Source organism: Coloeus monedula (assembly GCF_965178545.1).
Source record: "Coloeus monedula genome assembly, chromosome: 5".
NCBI lineage: Eukaryota > Metazoa > Chordata > Aves > Passeriformes > Corvidae > Coloeus > Coloeus monedula.
Window position 1 is genome coordinate 10,178,963 of NC_138785.1, and position 23,829 is coordinate 10,202,791.

General features: G+C 39.5%; 1 protein-coding gene across 1 annotated transcript in view; it reads right to left on the reverse strand.

The window, feature by feature from the left end:
• The window catches only part of SLC7A11 (solute carrier family 7 member 11), a gene marked incomplete at both ends in the record, with an annotated part of 56,992 nt that overhangs the window by 16,619 nt on the left and 16,544 nt on the right, over positions 1 to 23,829 (reverse strand). Inside the window, 2 exons of the mRNA XM_082282575.1 lie at positions 19,143 to 19,187; positions 22,364 to 22,463. Of these exons, the coding sequence (XP_082138701.1) occupies positions 19,143 to 19,187; positions 22,364 to 22,463 (145 nt within the window). The remainder of the gene's footprint in view (positions 1 to 19,142; positions 19,188 to 22,363; positions 22,464 to 23,829) is intronic.

Here is a 23,829-nt window from a genome sequence, read left to right on the forward strand (position 1 = left end):
ATAAATCACTTAACTGCTGATAAAGTTTCATGAAATGACATCTTTACTGTAGTAAGGAAATTGTGGAAGATAATTATATATATAAATTTAGACTGAAAATAGTAAAGAAGGAGAGAGGGGAATTCCTAATTCCCTCATGTGATTTACGAGCAAGGATTTGCTTAATTTTCATTAACATGATGTTGTATATTCTGTATTTCTTTAGTTGAAAATTTACTACCAGAGGAGTTTCAAAAGTTCTCTTGTGCATTAATTTACTCACCATTTGCAATCTGCTAAGCAATTTTCCAAATGAACTCTTTCCAGATTTTGGCACTCTTAAAAAAATCTAGTCATCCACTGCACTCCCATAGCACCAAAGATTGGCAGAAAAAGAGCAAATTTATTACAAGAGAGAATTTATCCAAATAACCTGACACTGGAAAAAAATAACCAAATACAGAAAGTGGCAAGAAAAATTTAATATTCCTAGAATTTCAGTGCAAGACTAGAAGACATACAGACTTGCCTTAGTAAGCACTGTGTTCCAGAGTCCAATCTGTCTCTCACCATTCCCAGGCAGTCATTCTGTGACCTGCAGCAATCCCAAATCCTGGGCAGCAAGCAGTACATTTTGGTATAAACTCACTTATCCCTGACATGTTTTTCATGCAAAAAAGCTGCGTATAGGACAACACATTACACTAAAGGGATCAAATAGTCCTCACCATGTCAAAAAAACTGGTGAAAAAACTACAATCTCAACCATCTGCTTGGAGAAAAGGTGGATGTAAAACTTCAAAGGAGGTCACCTCTCAAAACTGAATCAAAGCCACGAATAGACAGACAAAAGTGATGGGAATCATCACAGCACCTCTCAAATCCACGTATTTGTAGATGCTAACCAGTGTCTCAGCACCTGCTGACTTTAGTGACAAGCTATTATTATTTTGTTTATTGTAGTGAAGATTCCCATCAGCAAATCATCTCTTCCCTTCACTGCCTCCCAATATGTTCCATCCTTATGTTCCAGATCAGAGGAACTTGCAGTCTGTGGGCTTGCAGCTTAGAAAATATTCAATTACATAACTTCCCTTCCTGTGATCTTTTCTTGATTTTGAGAGGAGGGATGAAAGAAAGGAAAACCTAGCCGTGAAGCTGCACTCTCATTTACATCACCACATGCTCCATGGATGCTACTGCTGTAGTCCTTCATTTCCATGCTTTGGTTCCATAGTTCTTACTTCAGAGACACAGCAGCATGACACTGGGATAACAGAGTGAAGAATCAGGGCACAGTCTGCAGTTTTCTTGCCTTCTACCACCTAGCAAGAGAAGAGCTTCTGCTGTGCTAATTACTTATTTACTTCCCAGTGCTTGACTTCACTGGTTCAGATTATAATTGCTTACAGTTCGTAAATAGGTTCTTCCATGACCAACTGACTTTAAAGGGTTATGCTGTGTTAACAGTGTGCTGCAAAGGGCAGGAAATTATATTAACTTCTCAGATGTTTCCAGCACTTTTTCCAGCAGGTTTTCCTCAAAAACTAATTAGCATAAATACTGTCTTGTCTTAAGACTTAGGTAGTAATTGCACAGGGTAACACTCTTTTCCATAAAACATCTCCTTTCAGGCAAACCCTCCCAGCTCAAGTCTCAAGAAACAAATCTCTTCACAGACCTTAAGAAGCTGAGAATAGTTGTTATGCTCACAAGGGGATTTGCTTTATTTTAATAGAGATTTAAAGTTGGCTGCGATGTCTTTGTGTTCAAACTCAGATTGCCAAACCAGATCTGGCAAGAGAGCTCATTTACGTCATGGCCCAAGCCCCACCCTGTCAAGTCAATACCTTTTATGAAACACCTGTCTTTGAAGAGCAGAATGGATTCCTCTGAAACTTGGGCTACCAGCCAGAGACACTCCTCATGGTCAAGGAGGATCCTGAATCATTTTGCATGAGGTGGATATCTCTTATTGGCATTCGCAAAGAAAACTATGCCAACACAGCAGATAACAAAGATGACAGCTAAATCCACAAAGGACTTTTGAGATTACAGCACTAATTATTAATCTCTCTGTCTCTACTTAGCCATTTCTTGTATAGCAGGCATGTGAGCACTATTAGGAGCTAGAAATTGAGCACAAGAGGAAGCACACAGAGCTACTATGGGAGCTAATTTTTAAAATCTCCTTAAAAGAAGAAATTGAATACAGACTTGAAATATAAAATATCAATCACCCCCTGTGATTTCTCAGTCAACTCTATTTCCATAAATACATCAAGTGCCAGTGTTCAACACCTTCACGTTACCTCAGCTGCAAACTTATTGTACAAAGTTTACGACTGTTTCCAAAAGACATGTGGATAACCAAACCTGGCTTGTATTTTGCACTGTAACTTGGCCCCAAGTTACATCCCTCCTGAGAACCTAAAAGTCCTAAGAAGCTTGCTTTTCTTTCCTATTGCTATAGTCATACCTGCATGAAACTAGGCCTACCCTAGGAACTGAAGTGTGCTTATTATTAGAGTCAGGGAGGCTTAACCAGAGAACAGCCAGGTGCCTGGAAAATGCAGGATCTCTAGCAAAGTGCATTTTACATTTCAGAATCTGAAATGGCAGTGAAGATACCCAGAAGACAATGGTCATCTATATAGTGTATTGCAATAAAAGCGGGGTTTAGGTCGAATGTGGAATTAAAAAGTTGTCTGCCACTCTCACAAAATCTTGCCTTTTAAAAAGCAGCATAGTCTAAATCCAGAGGATTCAAATTCAAATATATTGTCACTCCTGAGTTTGATTAATGACTTCTCTGTTTCTCTCCTACATCATTATTTAACATACCCTCCTTTTATTTCATTTGTGGGAAACCTTAATGTCCTCAAGGAAGCTTGTGATCTCTTCCACCAGAGAGGCAAAACCTCAGATTTTACTTTTATTGCCCAGATCTCTCCCAACCAGGAGTTGAAAGGAGCACCTCTGCTCTCTCAAAAGCTCCAGCATTTTATTTTCTTCTGAGGTCTGTTTATTGGAAGTGCTTCCAGCACTGCCAGTAGCATAGGATATGGTGAGAAGCACTAGTAAATCACAGTGCTTGCTTGAAGGCAAAGAAGCCATAATGACAAACCTGACACAGGGCTGTAAAAACAAAACACCTGCCTGCACCCAGCTCCTGTATGGAAATGGAGGGGAAAGGGACAGAGGCAAAATCCAAAGTACTTCCTCCAAGCTGCTTTATTTAGCACGTGATAGTGGGTCTAACTTCCTCTTAACTGCTCTATACCAACACATACATCACTGCCAGACTTAAAATAAATGTAAAAATGAGGAAGTGAAGTAATTGTGTATTAAAAGTAGTTTAATTTATTACAGGATGCTCTCATGGGAGTTTGAAATTAATTCCCTAAGCACCTGATTTATGAGCAGGGTCTACTTTCTCCAGGCAGGATCACTTTTCTTAGGAAAGATGGACCACTGGGAGTAGTTGGCGGTGGGGGAGTGAAGGATATTTAGAATTAGAAACAAGGGAACCTGATATGGGAAATGTGCTGATCAGGCCACATAGCTAAGATACCTAAGTCAGCAGCTACTGCATAACAACATCGTGGCCAGGGAAAGAGATTACAGTGATTGTGAAAGGAATCCCACTAAAAACCACGCTGCCTGTCACAGCACCCTCCCCACACTCCCACAAGTATCTCAGTGTTTGCAGGGAGCAGGGCTGGGGTAGAAGCAGAGCCCTGCCTTGATCTATGTGTATATCTACTGCCTACACTGACAACATATGTTTCTAATTTGGGCCAGAGCAAATGACAGAGAAACACTTTGAGTAATGCAAGGGAGCAGGCTGGCAAGGCTGCTATCATTCCCAAAATGAGCCACTCAAGCTCACAGCCTGGGAATGCTTAGGTGCACAGTGCATGGAGGGAAAAGCATATGTCTCTGTGTGCATGTGCATAAAAGGAGCCAAATTTTTCATACTTGTTAAATTCCTTGACATTTAATTTTGAGCAGGAGGGTTTCCACAATGCCAACGATCATAAAGGAACAATTTGCTGCTGTATGTTACCATTGATATTTCAGCATGAATGAAAATTGCACCACTTGGTGATGAAAAGAGCAGTTACTTGCAATAAGGAGCACCATGGAAACTGAAATATCAATTACCAAGATAGGCTCTTCTTCTGAAGGAATTCAAAATGAGAAAAATGGTAACTGCAGGTGCCTTAAAGCATTAGCATTTTAAAGGATACAAAAAGGTGTAAATGAAATTAAAGGGAGATGTCTTAACAATACTGCACTGCCATGAAGGGGCCTATCTGGCAGATAAATTATTTTCTCTGCAGAAAGCAGGGAAATTATGGTCTTGCTAAGGACAGCCCAGCAGACTACCTACAGATGTGGGACAGCCCATAGAGTACACTGAAATAAGTAGGAGTTCTAACATAGAATAGAAATCCAGAAAAATCCAAATGTGAGCTTAAATATGCCTTTGCAGCACACAGTAACTGAAAGCATTTGAATGGAGTTCAAATGGGAATATCAACTTTTTTTATTTTATTATCTTCTGTGCTTTGAGTAAGGAAATAGTAAGCTGAAATCCTCTCTCACTAAACCTTCATAATGCTGAAACTACAATCACAGGCATAGGAGAAAAGCTTATCCTTCTCTCTTTTAAGAAGTGATGAAGTGATATCATGAAGCAAAATACACACAATTTTCAAAATGACCAGTAAGGCTGGGGTTTTCTTTTTTTGCGTTCAAACTGAGAAATCTTAAGCATAACCTTAAACATAACCTTAGAGAGTTAATCCTGAAACTCTGCTGCAAATCAAGTTCCCTGCAGTTGGTAGTGACATGAAATAGCCAGAATTATTAGCCTATTTCAATTATCTTGGACAGTGTAATCAATGAGACTCAGGATTTTAAGGCTGACTCGTCTTTGCAATTGCACACTGTTCAGTGTATCCTCTGTCAGAAATGCACATGCTAACATCTTAAAATGAAAGTGGTAATGAGGATTTATACAGAATTTACCACACTATCTCTTATCCTGTCCCATAGCATCAACCTAAAGGGACCATATACTGGTGCCATCAAAAATCCCTACATCCTGGCACTCCATAGCACCCTGTCCAGCCTCCCTGAGGCCTATGTTTCAAATTAAACCTAGAGAATCATAGAAAGGTTTGGGTTGGAAGGGACCATTAAATGTCATCTAGTCCTACTTCCCTGGGAAGAGCAGGGACACCTTCCACTAGATCAGGTCACTCAGGAACCCACCTAACCTGGCCTTGAATGTTTCCAGGGATGTGTCATCTACCACTGCCCTGGGCAACCTGCTCCACTGCTTTACAATCCTCAGTATAAAACCCTTATTCCATGTATCTAATCTAAACCTACCCTCCTTTAGTTTAGAATCATTACCCCTTTTTTGATAGATTGCAACAGATCCTGCTAAAAATCCTGTCTCCATTTTTCTTGCAGGCCTCCATTTAAAAACACCCACTCTGGTCAACAGGACAAGTTTATGTGTTAGTTTAGCAATAGTTTGCTAGGCATTTTTTCACTAACCACACTAAGCACAAAGCAAATGGCAGGATTTGGGCCACTGTGGACAAAATTATGTTCTTAGAAGCAGAGAAAATATGTAATTCATATTTTCGGTCCAGGGTCATTCTAGTACAGCGTCGTGATCTGTCAACACTCAACACCAAGCTTAGGTGGCCTACAGCTTGGATCTATTCATGTCTGGGATAGCGTGCAACTAAGAAAAACCCTCTCCTCACAGCCTTCACAGTCACCAAGCAAGAATCCTAAAGCATTTCTGCTTATTTTCCCATCCATTGAAATATTTCTTCCTTAGACCCACAAGCAGCTTTCTCTCTAATGGGAGTTTTGCACAAGGAAAAAGAATTTCATGGTCTTCTATGTTTCTTGTGGATAAATCTTTACTTTTGTCTGGTTTTGCTTAGCAACTGTGTTTTCTTGTAATAAATAGATATGATAAACTAGAAGTGCCTGTTATTCCTTTACAGTGTTGGATGAATGTAAATCTTTTCTTTAAAATATCCCCACATAGAAGTTAAACCTCTTGCCACATCAGAGTGCTCCTATTTATTATCCATTCTCATGATCTATGGAGGAGGTCTCTAAATTGCTGTTAGATCTTTTAAAATGATGATATCAAAACTGTTCTTGTAAGGGATTTCCATTCCATCATACTTCAAAAAATTAAATACTGTTATTATAAAGCCCACTTTTTCACAATGAACAAATAATGACAAGGTGAAGATGCAAATAACAGCACTTGTTCAACAGCAAGTGTTGCAAATGAATGAGGATTGACATAATAAACAACAGCACTGCAACTTGAGAAATGCATATTATTCACTTCACAGCACCCCTGGAGCATTTATAATCTTATATAAATCCTCTTCGTTTACAGTTTCATGGATATAGGCTGTACTGTAATTTAAATTTCCAAAAACCCTAATGGTCAGTTAACAATAGTCATTAAATAAAATACCACTATGTGTTCAAAATTCCATCATATTCACAGCCAAATATCAACATGTAAGCTACACTGTAAGTGATCAAAACCTGCTTGCAGAACCTCTGCACACCCATAAGCACTCACATAAAAAGCCACCATGCAGTGAAGGGGTGTGTAGAGGAATAAGAATCTTAGCATTCACTAGCTAAGATTAATGCTCCTCTGATGGAAATTCTGCTGTAACACAAGAAAGGATGTACTCATCTACATGAAAGATGTACAATGCCAAATTGTCTTGTTTTGATATGACTATTACATATCTTAAATACAAGCCAGCAATCTCACTACTTATTAAAGCTGAACAATCAAATAAGAGAGCCCCATTCAATGTCTCATCCAAAAAGAAAGTGTCAGAGTAAGTTATAGTGCTAGCTGAACCAAGTGGAACGTATTCCTTTTCTTGTATGTGGTAATAACATTGCAGTTGGAATTTTGACCATGCTCTTCCAAAGAATAACTGCTCATGGTGGCACGGCACACGTTAATGACTCTTTGTGCAATTATAAAACTCCAATCTGATGTGCATGAGTGTAATAAAGAGAATATGGCCCTTGAAATTTTTGTTGTCCATTGCTTTGTTTGTATTTGATTCTGTGTCTTACCTCAGCAAAAAATGCTGTCTTACTTTCTCTGACAGTCATCTCGCCACCTCTGTCAGATGGTGCCAGCATCAGCCTAATGGTGCTCCAATAAAAGATTTATTGTTAATGGCAAGCAAGATGCTGCTACATGCTCTGGTATAACACTCTGCTTACCTAACACTGCCTTAGCACTCTGCTCTTCCTCATTTTTGAGGCTCAGCATTAAAGAGAAAAGGCAATAAAAAGTGGCAAAAGAGGGTCATCCCCTTCTGGCTCCAGGAGAGGGTGCACCACATACAGATCACAACATTGCACTATGAATTAAAGTAGCTGTTACTGCCCTATATCACTAGCCATAGGTAGTGGGGGTGGCTTGCTTTCACAAATACCAGGATAAATGGCTGTGAGACCCCTTTTTCTATACCCAGGCTATAAACCAACACTGACAGTACCCATGAGAAAAGGCTGATCTACAATTTCATAAGGAATTTCATAGTTTTGACTGGGGTTTACAGTGAGATTTCACTGCTATTCGAAGCACAGATTTAAATCTCAGACCAAACATTAAGGCAAGTACTCTGAGTCACCTCCACAAGAGTTAATGCCGTTGGTAAATACAAAAATAAAAGCTCAAACATCAGACAAAACCAGGTTCCAGTTTTAAAGTGGGAAGGAGAAAACCTGGGAGAGGTTTGCCTGCAGAGCAGCACCCACACTAAAAGTTCTATAAAACACTCTTGCTTTCCCAAAGAGTGCAACACCCCTAGGACCGAAGACAAGAATGTGAGGTGGAGCTGCAGTGACTGTTCCAAACCACCTCAGTTGGACTTGTCACCCTAGTGAATTTACTCATTTTTCTATCTACCCCTAACACACTGTTGTCTATCTCTTTTCCGGTAATTTCAGTCAGGCCTCCTGCTTATGAACCACCAAAAGAAAATGAAAATGTATAATGGAACCTTCCCTGTGGCCAAGAGAAGAGCTGCTCAGCCCTGAGAAACCCATCATCCCTCCAGTAAAATCCACTCTGTTCTACAGCTCTGGACCTTCAGCAGAACATCGGTCTTGCAAGGAATTTTTATTCCCGCAATGAATGTTTTGCTGAGTAGTTCAGGTTCCCCATAAAGAGGAAACTGTCACCCTTCTGTACAGGTACTGTTATGTCCCTCAGTGCAACTGAAATAGATGTTAGAACAGTTTTGCATGTGTTTCAGCTGGTGAAAATGAAGGGAAATCCAGGGCAATGGAAACTTCAAAGGTTACAATATTTTGTGTTACATTACATTACCCTGCTGGTAAAGCAGATTACAGTTTTTTCCAGCTACCCAGAGACAGTGGATAAACATTTGTTTTACTTCCTTAGGAGAGCTGATTCATAGTAACCATGATTCACATAAACAAACAGAAATTATTAAAAAAAAAAAGTAAAATCAGCAACAGGAAAGAAAACAAACCTTACACTCAGCAGGTTATCACACTGGCAAAGAAAATGAGCCATGAGGGCTGGAAAGGAGCAATCTTCTGTGTACCACACACTGGATAGCTACTGTGGGGACAGACGGGGCCAGCATGTGGGCTTTTCACATCCTCACACCTTGGAGACACCAAATCTTCATGAAACAGAGTGGCTTCAGGAGCCTCTGCAGCAGCCAGCCACAGTCCCAGCACCCAGGGCACACCTTCTCTGCTCTGGAGCAGGAGGGAGGGCAGGAAGCTCCAGCTGAGTTCCCTGGATTTTGCTTCCTCAAATGAGGTCCCACAGCTTGGCAGAGGAAAACCTGTTTGAGGGCTTGTATCCTAAGTGTCCACTTCCTCGTATATGTTTGCCCCTTCTGTGTACACTGCAAGCAAAACCTCACCCATACCTGGCCATGGCACCTTCCATTGACCCCAGTGAATTAACGAAAGCAGTCACTTGTAAAAATCAAAAGATTGAAATCATACAGTAGTTCTGGTTGGAAGAGACCTTAAAGACCACCTAGTTCCAACCCTCTGCTATGGGTAGGGACACCTTCCCCTTGACTAGTTTGCTCAATCCTCATCCCCTCACAAGAGATTCGCTCAGACCCCCTTTCTCCACTGGCCCTGGATAAAAAAAGGAATAAGGACATGCATCACAGCAGCCCAGGCATTTGCATGTCCACTCATCCAGTGAGTTTGCAGGAACTTCTCCCACCCATCTCTCCTGCAATAGGATCCTGCCCCAATGATGCATTTTTAGAACTATTGAATAGTTCTAACAAATAATCTTCAAAAAGTGTCAGCTGTCTCCAGAATTATGAAGGAATTCATTCAGTCATTTTCATTTCAAGTTGGTTCTTTTTGGTTCAGCCACAGAGTCTACATAAACGGAAACAAACATTTCAAAGCAATGGCTTCTGAAATATTGCCTTAATGTAGATGCTGCCTTAGGGGGGGACAATCCCACAGGCAGCATGTACTCCCACCCTGCCTTACCATCCTCCCTCCCAACGGCACAAACAGAACAGAACCACTACTAAACCTGTGATATATAGAAGTATGGTATTACACTCTCTACCCTTGCAATTTATCTTTTTCCTTCCATCCTCTACCTATATTTGCTGAATAGATTTGATTTTTCTGGTAGCTGACTACCTTCCTGATTTCTGACTAATGTCTTTGTGGTATCCTTATTACACATCTGAGACATAAAAGGAGTTAGAATCAGATTCTATATCAGACAATTAGGGAAAAAAGAGCAGAGGTAGCACTATTAATTTCAACACACATATCCACAGCTAAAACCCAGCACAGCAATACTGTATCTAACCGTGCATCTATAGCACTCATTTTTATTCTTCCATTTTCCCACTCGCTCTTCTCCAACACCCATGCCAGGTGTGTGCTATAAGTTAACTCTGTATGAAATAATAATTCAGTCTACAAAAATAAAAAAAATACATAGAAAAAGACAACTACTGTGTTTCTTTAGTGTGCCCTCAAAGTTTAGGTATGAAATCTGCATTGCCTAGTGTCATGGTTTACCTAGTCCTGAATATTTCCATGGCCTTCAGCTCAACTTTTATCAGAGGACCATTTTATACAAGGAATATAAATGTTAGAACAGGCAATTATACAAGTGACCTTGCCTTGACTTCATTCGATAGTGAATTATTAGTTTTCTGAACTGCAGTTTTATAAGACATCCTTATTGTCTTAATTAATGATCAAGGTACATCTTTGAAATCTTTACAGACACTATAGATTGCATCAGTCTCTTTTCTGATTTACATATATTGACTGGCATATCAGTTAAATCCTGCCACAGGCAGCTCTTCACTGCAGTCAATTTCTAAACAGAACATCTTTTTTCTTTTTTTTTTTTTACATTAAAATTTAAAGATAATAAAGTGGAAGTAGGAGATAGAAAGACCTGAAGACAGCTGAACCAATTCAAATGCCAAATTGGTGTTCAGAAAGCAGCTGCCAGTGACAAAGATACAGCACCTGTGGATCATCTCTCTCATGGTGTAGAATTTCACCACAGGACTCAGCAGTGATGTAAGCACCAAAAAAGTGGGGTAGGAGGAAAAAAAGCAAGCAACTGCACACGGGAAAAGGAAAAAGAAATAAAAATATCTGATAATATGCATTGAATGCGTGTCATGTACACATCCCTGAACATCGTAGATTGTAACAGCATGCATTAGGTCAGTCCCTAACTAAATGCATAAGGAAAAAATGCAGCCACTGGAAAGCAGCAGGCTCACACAGTGGCTGTCTCTTCCTGTCTGCAGAGGTAAGGAAGAGGAATAATGCTCAATGAAATCTGCAGCCTTTTTGTTATCCCTGCTGCTGAAGCCTTTGCTCCCTGTGATCACCCATACAACAGGTGAATTCATGCAGTGAGTCATGTTCCCAGCCCCTCTGTTGCCTGCATCTACTGCTCTGGTGAATTCAGAGCACTGCTCAGACACAAAGTGCATCTGTCAAAGACAAGGCAGGGGATTTGCAGTGTTTTTCTGCATACATCTGGATTCCTCCAGACTCAGACTGCACAGCACAGTGTGCTTTCCAGCTGTGCTTTCTATTCCCTTTCTCTTGTGACACAGCACTGCTGTTAAGTAGGACCCAATGCACCTGTGGGACAGGGGACACCCAGGTGTGGTGGGAGGAATTTGTGTTCAATGGCCAAGAATAAGGAAAATAAGAACAGAAGCACCGAATCTGCAACCTCAGTTAATTATATTATATATGGTAGCTACTATTTTGGAGCTCTCAAATATTACAGGGCCAAAGAACTGTCTTCACTACAATAGTACATTATCCACATTATCAAAACCAAAAATCCAGTCCAATGTAATTGAAGTTAATGAAAACAGAAAGAAACCAATTACTTGGATTTTAGTTTGGGTTACCATTTCCAGTTCCATTCTGATCCTTTTCCCATTTTAACTCAAGCTGATAACACAGATAACATGACAGTTTCCCTTCTTCCTCTGGTTGGAAATATTTTGTGGATTCGGTGACCCCCACCACATCCTATCACAGACAGACCCCAATTATGGCTCACAAGCAAGTTGCAACCCTTGAATCATTTGCATGTATCACATGTGACTCAATCACATTTTTTGTCACCAGAACCAGATTGTCATGGTTAAGGCATTTATGGCACATCTCCTGGTGGGGTGGGATGGAGAGTGAAGAGGGGAAAGGTTGGAGCCAGAACTCAGGAGTGTTCAAGGCCAGGTTGGATGCAGCCCTGAGAAGCCTAGTCTAAAATCTCCCAAACCAGGAATGAAAAAAGAATATAAATAAAGGCAAAGCAACTCAGAATATTTGGGTCCCACTAATAAGAGAATTTCCAACTTCCAGCAAGAGTGGCATCCTTTCACTAAAAAGAATAAAAGAAATTTATGAAGGGAAAAAAGTTAGTTCCCACACCACGATTTCAGAAACACGCATCCAAGACTGAAATACTTAGCTTCAGAAATGAATTATTAGTAATTTCTAAAAGAAACAATAATGAATGAGCCAAAGATGTGAGGCATGCAAATAGTAAGGAGCTAATAAGCTTAGTGAGAGAGCAGAAGTAAAGGAAAGACCATTTTATTAAGAACAGTCTCATGCTGGTGAGTCAACTCCCCTGAGAGCTAGTAATTGTCTATTTGTCCCTCTCGAACACACACACACAAATACTACTGAATTACATTCTTAATTAAATGGTTTTCATACTTTTTACAAATAGCAAAACCCAAGCTTGGTTTCGTGTAAGTACATTTGAGTTAGTAAATTAATTTGTTTTCTATATTTGGCAGTTTCAGCTCCCCATTAAAGGATTTTATAAATCTGAAAACATGATTTTATCACTTAAAGAGGGCACGAATAAACTGTAGAAATTGTTGTTGAATTTAAATTAAATTCTTCCAGGTTTGGACACCTCATCTGAGTTGCTTCCCAGATAACTGAAACACTTTAAGCAGACTATAATGCTTCTAGATACAGTAAAATTTAGAAAGTATAAAACTCCTAATAAAGAGACATAAAAATAGCTGGTGGGAGGCTAATTAGAGCATCCTCACTATGATGAAGAATAAGTATTCAGGTACAAAAAAATACCGAGACACAAATAATATACAGAGGAAAAAATGCAAATGCTCACTTAACCGACCTGGCTTTCCCTTTAAGGTAATCTGATTAATTCACATGAGCAAATGGACTTTACAAAATACTGGAAAGATCAGCTTTTGTCTCTTTTGATTATCTTCAGGTAAAATATCACAATGTAATCCTATCATTTCTGCACTGAATATTTGGCACTGTAGCCTGACATGAAGAAAATGAATTGGAGTCAAATGTATCTTTTAGGAATAAGTAGAATATAATGACATGAGAAAGTTTTCAAACTCCAGGCAGATAAACCTTTCTGGTGTCTAAGATTACTGATATTAATATTCCTCTTCAGAGTAAATCTTGTCATTAAATTATAAAATAAAATAATATGTAAGAAGCAGAGAGGCAGAAATAGCAAAAGCTTGCATCCTCTCAATTAACACTGAAAATATTTTTTACTCTTTTTATTACTAGGAATCTGATCCCTAATCAGTAGCTAGATTAACAAGGAGCAACAGTGCAATTCAAGTTTCTGATTGACCTTGGTAGAGGGCTGCATTTTAATGCAAAGTGCCAAAAATCAGATGGCTACAAGTAACAAGAGACCTGGAAGAGTTGTAGCATCTTAGCCACCATTCCCCTCTTAACCATCTGCATCTCTATAATGCTCAGACAGACTGAAGAAAACACCCCTAATACTTTTTTCTCTCACTCAGTCCTCATAGATGCAAAGTTGACTCCGTAATTAGAATGAATGGGTAGCACACATGAGCTAGACATGACATTCACATTATTTAAAAACAATATAAAAATAGATTATATCAAACATTTTGATATCCTGATTTTACAAAATGTCTGATGACATCAAGCTCTGGTGACTTGCTATACAGCTACTCTTTCTCAGTGCCTTGGAGAAAAAGGAATGAATGAAGTGAGAAGAACACTGGAAAAATTTAATGGACAAACTGACTAATCTCAGACCTGAAGGTCATAGCAAAGCAATTCACTTCTTGGTTTTTCAACAGCCCAAGACATGATTTATCAATCTGAGATCACACTTACAAACACTATACATCTCAATAATATGTTCTTCCCACTGTGTAACTTTTTAAACAGTGACAGATTGCCTGGGCTGCGCCAAAGTTATTTTACAAACAGAAATTGAATATTTGCAAATGATGTGGTTCAATAAGGGAGAGGGGAAAAGAAATGGGAAAAAAAAGGATTATGCCAAATAGCAGCTGTATTTAACTGCAACTGCAAAGTAATCCATGCTGTAAAATGCTTTCAGAATCCACATCCTTTGAAATTCTATTATTTTTGTCCACTAAATGAAAAATATTTCCTACTTTCAACAACACCAACAAAAACCTATACTGCCAAAGAAATAAAATTATTTAGTAAAACAAGAGCTATAAATTGACACCTCTCTCTTGTTGCCCACTTGATCTCAGATTGCCTCGAAGTAGGGAATTTGAGTCTAAGTTTCCCTCCCCCTAAAGTGAAATATTTTCTCTCTCTTTCAACTCAAGCCTAATCTTCACAACTTGAAGCATTCAGGCCAATCATCTACTCAGAGTGAGGATGAAGCACAATTTTGTTAGAGTGGGATTCTCTTTGGCCAGCATCTGACACAATCTGGCCCTGACTTTGACAAGGCTCTGAAGATGTTGCTATGATGTGAAAACACTCCTGTGTTATCTTTTTATCTGAAGGCCGCCAAAATTCTTGATGAACTATAGCACTGATCCTGGACTCTACTCAGCCTGGGAAGGGAAGAAGGAAAAGCCCTTCGGGCATGAGCTGCTTTTAGTGTCTTGATTGAAAAAAATCAGCCTATTTCTTGAGAGTACGTAGTGGGTGCTCAAGAATACAGATGAGAACAAAGACTATGTACAAAAACTGAGTCTGAAAGTTCAACATGTATGATTTCTAGTCCTCTAAATTTGCTGCTCCAGACAACATGGCTCCTGTCAACTTTCAGGTGACAAACTCTCTCAGACACCTGGCTGTTCCTTCATTCACCTACACTTAGACAATGCAATACAATAAGACCTCAGTTTGAGGCTGATCCTTATAGTGCAAGAAAATCAAAAAGATCAAAGCTGCATGTGATGTGGCTGCACAAGTTTGTTTTGGTGAAGTTCTGCTTCAAGGATTATTTAGGTATTTTATTTCAAACAAAAATTGGTATTCACCCAACATGTATTTGCAAAGCATAATTTTCAAAAAAAGGAAAATAAATTTGTTGTTGTACTTTAATGTTGTTCCACATATTCTTGATAATAAAATTATTTCAGGCTATTTTTAAAAATTGTACATTAACACTGCAACCATAGCTTCTTCTAAAATAAACATTAAGTTCATGTTTCTTCAGGTCCTACTAATAGCTGCATGAGAGAAGCACTTGAACAAAGAGGAATAAAGAAATGAGTTCAGGCTTAAAAATTAGACAACAAAAGGGGATTTAGCAAGAGACAGAAACAGCTACTTTTACATCTTATGATAATTGGGTTTATAATAATGTCCTTACACAAAAGAAGGAACAATGGCATTTCCAAAGTGAGAATTTAACACTACTTCCAAAACTCTGTTCAAAAATAATGACATTCACTTTGAAATTTTTTTTTAAGCCTTTCTGTTCTCCCTTCTGTAATGTAAAGGGTGCTTGCTCCCTGCTTCACTCATTCCCACAGTCTCTGTTTCAGCTCTTCCTATCTAGGGTTTCATATTGCCTCAGCATCTCAGTGCCTCAGGCCCAGAGTATTTATCTATACTTACAGACCTAAGTCTGCAATTTATTGTGCCTGGACAGGCTGCTGCACCTCCACAGATTCCCACAGCCTTTGAAGCCCTTCCTGCCTCTACAAACAGCTGCTTGGAGCACAAAGGGGACTGGGCAAGGGCACAAGCATCTCCCTTTCCCCGCCTCTCTCCTGCATTCCCAATGACACATGCCATACTCCAAAAGGTTTTCCTGGTGCCATACATCACATAAAGAAATGCAATCCCTATCTGGGAAATTTAATGTCTAATATCAAATGTTTCCACCTTCCTATGCATTTCAGGATATATTCTAGGGCCCACCTCCATAAAATGGTTTGGGTTGGAAGGGACCTTAAAGATCATCTTGTTCCAATCTTGTTGCGATAGGTAGGGACACCTTCCACTAGACAAGGCTGCTCAAAGCCCCATCCCCACTCTCTGCTAGAGTGTAAACCTGGCACATCCCTTTGGTACATTCATTGGGGGTTTGCAGCCTGCTGGTTCACATGGGGATGGAGATGATCATTCACCTCAGTTACTTCCAAAGCTGTCACACACCTGGAAATGCACAACTGTGACTGATTTTCAGGCAAATATTTACTTTGGCAGGTGCAGGGCAGAAGACCTCACTGTGCTCACCTCTTTTGCTGTAAGTAATTTGCATCCCTAACCATTGACAAACATTACAAATTGCACATCTGGAGCTCTTACAGGCTCTAAGTGGTTCAAGCCTGCACTTTTCTCTTCCTGTTTAAAATCAGCTACATCATATCTACAGAGAAGTACAATAACAGTAGAATCACAGAATATTTTGGGTTGGGAGGGACCTTAAAGTTGTAGCTCCAAGCTCCCTCCATGGGCAGGGACACCTTCCACTAGACCAGGTTGCTCAGTGCGATCTTTAACAAAAGGCTCACAGCAAGAACGAAAGACAGCATTATAAGGTACAAAAAAAAAACCAAAAAACCAACAGTTGTGTCCCAATAAATGCCTACAACAGCAGGACAATTAGTGGCTCATCTAACATTTGCACTGGATTTAGTGGGAGCTGAGGCAGTTGCCACTGAGATTAATCCATACTATTCCCTTGCCCTGTAGCTTTGGGAACAATGGTGGAGCAGGCCTTGGTTCAGAAGGACATCTTTCCAACAGAGCCATTCACAGGTGGCAACCAGATAAAAAATATGTCCCAAATGTTTCATTTAATTGCTTGTTTCAGCTCAAGGGAGTCCAGAATCCCCATTTACAGGTGGTGCAGCAGTCTCTGTCAGCACAGGCAGCAACAATTTATTTGCCCCGGCATCACCTGCCACTTTTTAGCAATTTTTAAAATCCCACCTTCTTCTGTTCTGTATTATACCTTTGCATGGAGATTGTAAAAACTGGGCATCTTCTCATCCTCTCAAAGTGCAGCCTCAAGAGGAAGAGTGATGAAGGAAAGCTTTAACAGCCTTATGATAACATTGCACATGTAATATTGAGGTGGTTTTTCCAGTGCCATCCTGGAATACCCTAAACCAGCCAGGTTATGTGGTTTGCCCTCCAGCACAACATCCTCACTAGCAGCACAAATAACTTCAGCAGTTCTCCAAGGATAACCCAGAGAACAGAGAAGCTCTCCCGAGATGGGAAAAGACAGAGTCTTCTTCCCTGACATCCCAGCTGCAATGGAAAAAAAACATCAGAACTGAACCAGCACCACTTCTCTTAGCTGAGATATATCATGCTTCAAGGGGTGCTTAGTTCTTAAAAAAAAAAAAAAAGAGGAACTATGCTTTTCTGTCCTATGCAGCAGAGAAAAATGTTCAAAAATAGGAACTCTTCTGACTCAAATCACAAAAAACCTCAATATATATCAAAACAGCTACAGTGAAAATTTCCAATAATTCCAGTTGAGAGAACTGCAGAGACACAGATGTGTATGGAAAGTCCCAAAGGGTGTAGACATCTGCATGTTTAGAAACATCACACAGTATATATGGTAACCACACAATAATTTACAAATTATATTGCTTCTAGCTGAATTTGATCACACCACCAAGACTCTGGCTCCTATCTCTCCAGAATTTCCTGAAGCAGCAGATGTCCTGGACCAGAATCCCTTTACTCCTTTGTTTAGTTTCACATTTAAAGTCATTCTGTCATAAAACAATTTTTCAAAAGTAAAAAAATTTGTAGGTTGTCTTTTGGTTTTAATGTTTACTTCCTGTGATTTTATAAAGAGCACAGATACTTGGTAGTTAAACCCTAGATCATCCAGCTTGAGTTCATGTGTGTCCCAGGCCTGGGAAACTTTACCCAGCTGCTCTCCACTGACACAAAGCACAGAAGCCTTCAGGTTCGAAAAGACCTCTAAGACCATTGAGTCCAACCAGTAAACCATCATTGCCAAGTCCACCACTAAACTATGTCCCCAAGTGCCACATCTACACATTTTAAATACATCCAGAATCATCTTTTACTAAAGCACAGCTCCTAAAATGGTGTTTTATCAGAACTTAAGACTACTGGTGAAAAACCCATTTGTATATAGGTATCTGTCATAACGATTAGTCATAAATATTAATGCAGTATTTTCTACCTGCATTTGTCTGGTCTCCGATTCCAATCACTCAGTTCTCAGTCTACATGTCCTGATCACATCAAAGAGCCTGCTAACACACAACACACCTCAAAGTCACTGAAACAATGGAAATCTGCCAGTCTTTCTATCAGCCTCATGTTTTATCATCCATTTCCTTATAACAATTTTCAGGCCTCTGAAACAGCATTGGGTTTGGTTCAGACTTTGAAGAAATCAAAAAAAAGCTTTCTGCATGCGCCCAATCAATAGCTTGGGGTTTTCTTTCCCTACATGTCTCAGGTTTGTATTATCTGAGTGTGCAGTGCAGGGGGTCATTTTAAAACAATAAGTAATTTGGTACCCAGCCAGCTATCTTATTTTAAAAACCCAAGAAAATTATATTTAGCCATTAATTTATCAAGTAAATAGTTACTCTTCCTCAAAGAAAACATTGATCTGAAAAGGCATATTTTCTCTAGTTTTTAGAAAAGGATAATAGTTTTTTATTACTGGCCCCACATACCAAAACATATCTACCAAAATAGATGGAACAAATCAAACTCTCCCTAACAGGACAACTTTTCTTTCCATGTTTTACAAGCAGGTGATGTGAGAGTATTCATATCCAGTTGGAAACAGGCTTTGATCCATATCCCCTATTCGGTTTAATTGGATTGGATGCTGTGTGATGTGTATTCAAGATCCTGCATCTCTGAGACATCTAAAACAAGTAGAACTAAGTATTTTATTAATACTTAAACACAGCAAAACTGACAAATATTGCAGCAGATAAGTTTCTTGGGCAAGATTTCCCTGACAGGATACCAGTAACTTCCACTGAAAGGAGCCACTGATAGTTACTTGTATCCTGAGGGGAACAACCAGAGCCCTGGAGATCTACTTAATTTTGTGCTTTCTGTGCACGTAAAAGCAGAATACATAACAAGGTCACAACAGACCAAAAATAGAAAATCTTCAAGCAGTTGCAATTCAAATAGATACTGGATCTGCTGGAAGGCAAGCAGTTTGACCAGCACACGGAACTTCTGAAGATCATTACTTCTATACTATTTTAAATTTCACAATCATTTTCCAAAAGTCAAGCAAAACATTAAGTACATACTTTTCAGGGTTTTCCACTTCTTCGGTAACAAAATTGAGGTAAAACCTAGAAAATAGTTATAAAATGTATTATAAGATTTATTCTTATATTCTTATATTTTTATTCTGTATTTCTTTCACTAAGAATCAAGAAGATGCCTTCAGTTAAGCACTGCTGTTAATTACAGTGACTTTGTGGGCCCGTGTTTGGATTAAGGAGAGAGTGATAGCTAACCTTCCCTCATCCCCACATAAGGAAGGGAATTCCTAGAAAAGACAGCAAAACAGGAAAAACAAAGACAATAACTATGTAAAGTAAGTGTGTAATTATTTTTTTTTTCCCCTGACATATTACGCAGGTTATGGTTTACCCTAATTCCATACATACACACACACATGTGTGTAAACTTTATATTCCATTTGTGCTTGTTGCCTTTTACAGTTTCAGGTTATATTGGCAAAAAGTCTCATCAGAGTACTCAGCAAGGGCTTCTTAACAATACAAATAAATGAAGCCTTGGAAAAACCCCTCCTAAACCAAGAATTTTCACGCTAGTTTGTTGCACAGAATCTCAAACACAAGCTGCTAGCTCTGCATGCTCATGCACAACCTCCAGTACAGGTTGCACTCTGATCATATTCCAGCAGCATTCAAGACACAGCTCTGTATGGGAATTCATAGGAACTGCTCACCAGGCACAGCCCTGCATACAAAGCAACCATAAGCCTCAAGGTCAATGAACCCTCTGTTCTGCATCTATTAGCACTAGGTCTGTGCCTGGCTGGATCACAATTGTGCCTGGCTCAGAGACAGGCCCAAAGTCAGATCTTGGCTAATTAAACACAGCAGTCAATACAGTGCCTAGGCTGGCCTTCTGCTCTTGTGCAGAAAGATAAATGGCACCTGAGCCAGCAGTGCTGCAGTGAATAAACAACTGGTAACTGATTTGGCAGAAAGTCTGGGAGCTTTGCACCATCACAAGTCTTGGAGCAGAACTGGGTTAGCAGAATGAGTTAACGCCGGCTCATGGCTTTTTAAAAATAGTGATTTTGTGACTGAGCATGAAATTCTTTGTCACCTTATGCAAAAACCTCAGCATTAGGTTTTAAACTTTCCAGTGCATAGAGCACAGAAGATGATTTAGGCTAGCTGTATGGAAGAAGGTCTTTACAGTGAGGTGGTGAGGGACTGGAACTGGTTGCACAAGGAAGGTGTGGATGCCCCATCCCTGGAAGTGTTCAAGGTCAGGTTGCACGGGGCTTTTAGCAACCTGGTCTAGTGGGAAGTATCCCTGCCCATGGCAGAGGGGTTGGAATGAAATGATCTTTAAGGTCCCTTTCAACCCAAACCATTCTATGACAGCCCAACATCAGTCCTTTTATTGATGCAAAGACGTTTCCTTGCATTCTTTTCTCCATTTGTCCTTTTTCACCCAGCATTTTACATACCCAATAGTCTACATTTGCTCTTGGCAGGATGAACCCACACACAGAAGAGATACTGTCTTTCTTTTCTGCAAAGCTGTTATCATTAAAAGTTAACAGTCTTTTGCGCTGTGCATAAAATTCTGCCTGCATCCTAGGACACATCACCAACACTTGCAACACACCTTCATTTTCAGCTAATTGTATTGATTTAGCCCCATGAAACTGATGGTGCAAGGATATTGACACTCCACTTAATGGTCTGCTCCTCTGTGCTCTGAGGTGATGAATTTTAGCTGGTGACAAAGAAAAATAGAGAGCTGGGAAGAACCACAAGCCAAATTAGGTCTTTTTCGTGCTAATTTCTTTTGTAAGTGGAAAATAAGGACCTTGAAATAAAAGTCAGAAGGTGTAAAGAGAAAAAAAAAAAAAAAAGACATTATTTTTATTTTAAGGCTTTGAACTGTTACGTGAAAAATGGGAAAGATGCAACAGAATAACAGTATTTTTGATGAAGCATTTTGCAGGAAATAAACTCTGAACAATATTAAAGAGCTTTTAAAATTGCTTTCATACAAAAATTTAGCCTAATATTTAAAAAGTGAGAAACCATCACATGTATGGATATGAGAGACAAAGGCAGTTATAGGAGAGATGGGGAAGAAAGTAGAGATTGTCCTCATAATCAGTTCCATTTCTTTGAGGCTTCAAAATGCCAGGCTCTTTTCTTTCGTATCTATCCCAGATAAAGGCTTTGGACTCTCTTGGGTTTCTTCCCCTGCTGCCATTTAATATATAAAGTTCTGTTCATACTTCAGTGTGCAGATTTATAATGCTCCTGCAACCAGGGAGTTACAGACGGGCAGAGAACTCCAATGCTCAGCCCATTGTCCCTCCAAACTAAATAAATAAACCCCTTATCTTTCAGCTCTCGCCTTTTGTGCGAGGTAAAGAACTTGGCTGCCTGTGAGGCTCTGGAAAGCAAAGGGAAGACCTGCAGACAAAGCTATCTCAAACTAAGCCCACTCTGTGCATTGTAGTCTGCTTTCTTCCCCCCACGCTGCTGCTGCAAAAGCCCTTTGGCACTGCAAAATGTGGAGCCCTCATGAGCATGAATAAATTGTAAAGGCAGATTCAAGAAGCAGCAGCACCTTTCAAACCAGCTGCCGTATACTTTGGAGGGGAAAGAGAGAAAGAACTTCAAAGTTCTGAGCAGGATACCTGAAGATAGATTCTCATACCTTTCCTCACAGTCAATTGCACTTGACTTCTGTGGAAGCCAGTTGTACTTCTCGTTAAGTGTGGCCCAAATCTCTCAGAGCAAGAAGTGAAAAAATCTAGAGATTTTTATTGTATTTTGTGGTCCATACCAATCTCATTGCTTCTTACTTGTCAAATACTGCTTTTATAAAGCAAGGCTAAGGGCCATACAGCTTTGTAACAGAATCACAGATTTGGTTTTTATATAATTACTGACTTCTTCAAAAAATTAAAGCTTCAATACTTTTTTTATCCTTTTATTAAAATATTTAATGAAAAATGAAGAATATTCCTTCCTTGTGGTGTGATTTTTTTGGTGATCAGTGCATGTCTTTATATTGTACACTAAAAAAGAAAAATCTTTCCTTTGTAGAGCTGTTTGCACTATAACCACTGAGCATATGGAACAGTGGTGAGAACGACCCTAGCTGTATGATGTAGATACCCTAGCAGAAGATGTAGAATGTGCTACTCATTGCTTCATATACATAAATGTCTTTGTTAGAGCATGTTAGTGTTTGTTTTCAGGATAAATACGTATAAACTTCATCCACTTACCAGCCTGAATAGGCATACATTCCTGAATAGAAAGCAAGTGGTAATCCCATAACACTGGCATCATTCCCTGCAAAGGCATTTTTAAAGTGCTGTGTTTCTCCTGCAACATCAACAAAAACAATGTTAAAAAATAAGATCTTTGGTCATAGCTACTTAACAAAATATATATATATATATGTAACACATCATGGAACATTTAATCACCCAACAGTTCACTGACATCAAGTCCTGCCCTTGACCTTAAATTCTGACCCAATCCTTTCAGCCATAATCTGCCAGCAATTGTAAAAGGCTTTGCGGCATCTGTATTCATGCAATAGGAGAATCCAACCTATTAGTTTGTTTCAAAGCATTCTGAGCTTGATGACCCTCACTGCTCTGTCATTTTCAGCAGTGACTTACATCAACATGAAAGAGCAGAATGAGCTCAGTAGTTTTTGATGTTGAAAATTTCACTTGTTCAACATTTTAATCAGAAGGAACTTTGCTGGCAAAGCAACATTCCTAAAATAAATAAACCCAAAATCTTAAACATTTCTACCATTGAAAAATGAGTTTAGTAGCTCCCTACCATGATAGTCAATACTGTATTAATATTACACCAAGTAAGAATTATCTATTTATCTATAAATGCAAATATGCAAGACTTTTGTTGTGCTCTTATTCGTTTACAAAGTGCTTTATGGTTTGTAAGATGTCCCGACCATATCCCAAATTTCCCGAGAAGCAATGATCCTCCACAGATACAGAGCCTGAAGAAACAATTCATTCAGAGTTAAATTAGCAATGAGTCAAATCCTCTAACCTTTACTCTGTTTTTACTGAGCCCTCAGTCAAAATTCCCATTGAAGCAGAGGCTTTTTGGTTAAGGGAGAAACTGCGGCCAGAGGAAGGTCCCAGTGGGGAATCAGGGACACTACTACTTCAGGGCAACAACCCCCAACCAAACCTGCGTCTGACCTGCTCCAAAGGTCTAGGAAAAGTGAGGTGGATATGAACAGAGAGGAATTTTGCACATTTCATGTATCATGTGCAACAAGAAACAGCATTGCAATTGCCAGAAAGAAAGTGAAAAACAAGAAAACAGAAATAGTGAATCAGCAGAGTATTACAGAGGAAAACTTTTATTTCAGAGTCTATAGTAACCACAGAGAGCTGCCTGTCCCTGAGAAACTGAGCTCACTGCACAGACTAACACTGTGCTCTTCACTCGGGTGGGAGGGTTTGCAAACATCAGAAAAGAGCATCCCCTGGGACATAGCCAAAAACTGTGATAGTTTTTCTTAGATAAAATCTGCCACCAATTCACTCAGGACTGCTCCCTACTCTGCCCCTCTGTGCTGAATGGCTGTTTGTGCTCTGTGTAGTTGTTGTAAGGAGGGTGAGCTGGGCCTTCTCACCATCTCACACCCGCTGCTCAGAGGGCTGGAATGGAAAAGTCTCTACAGGTAGCTGAGCATCTGTCA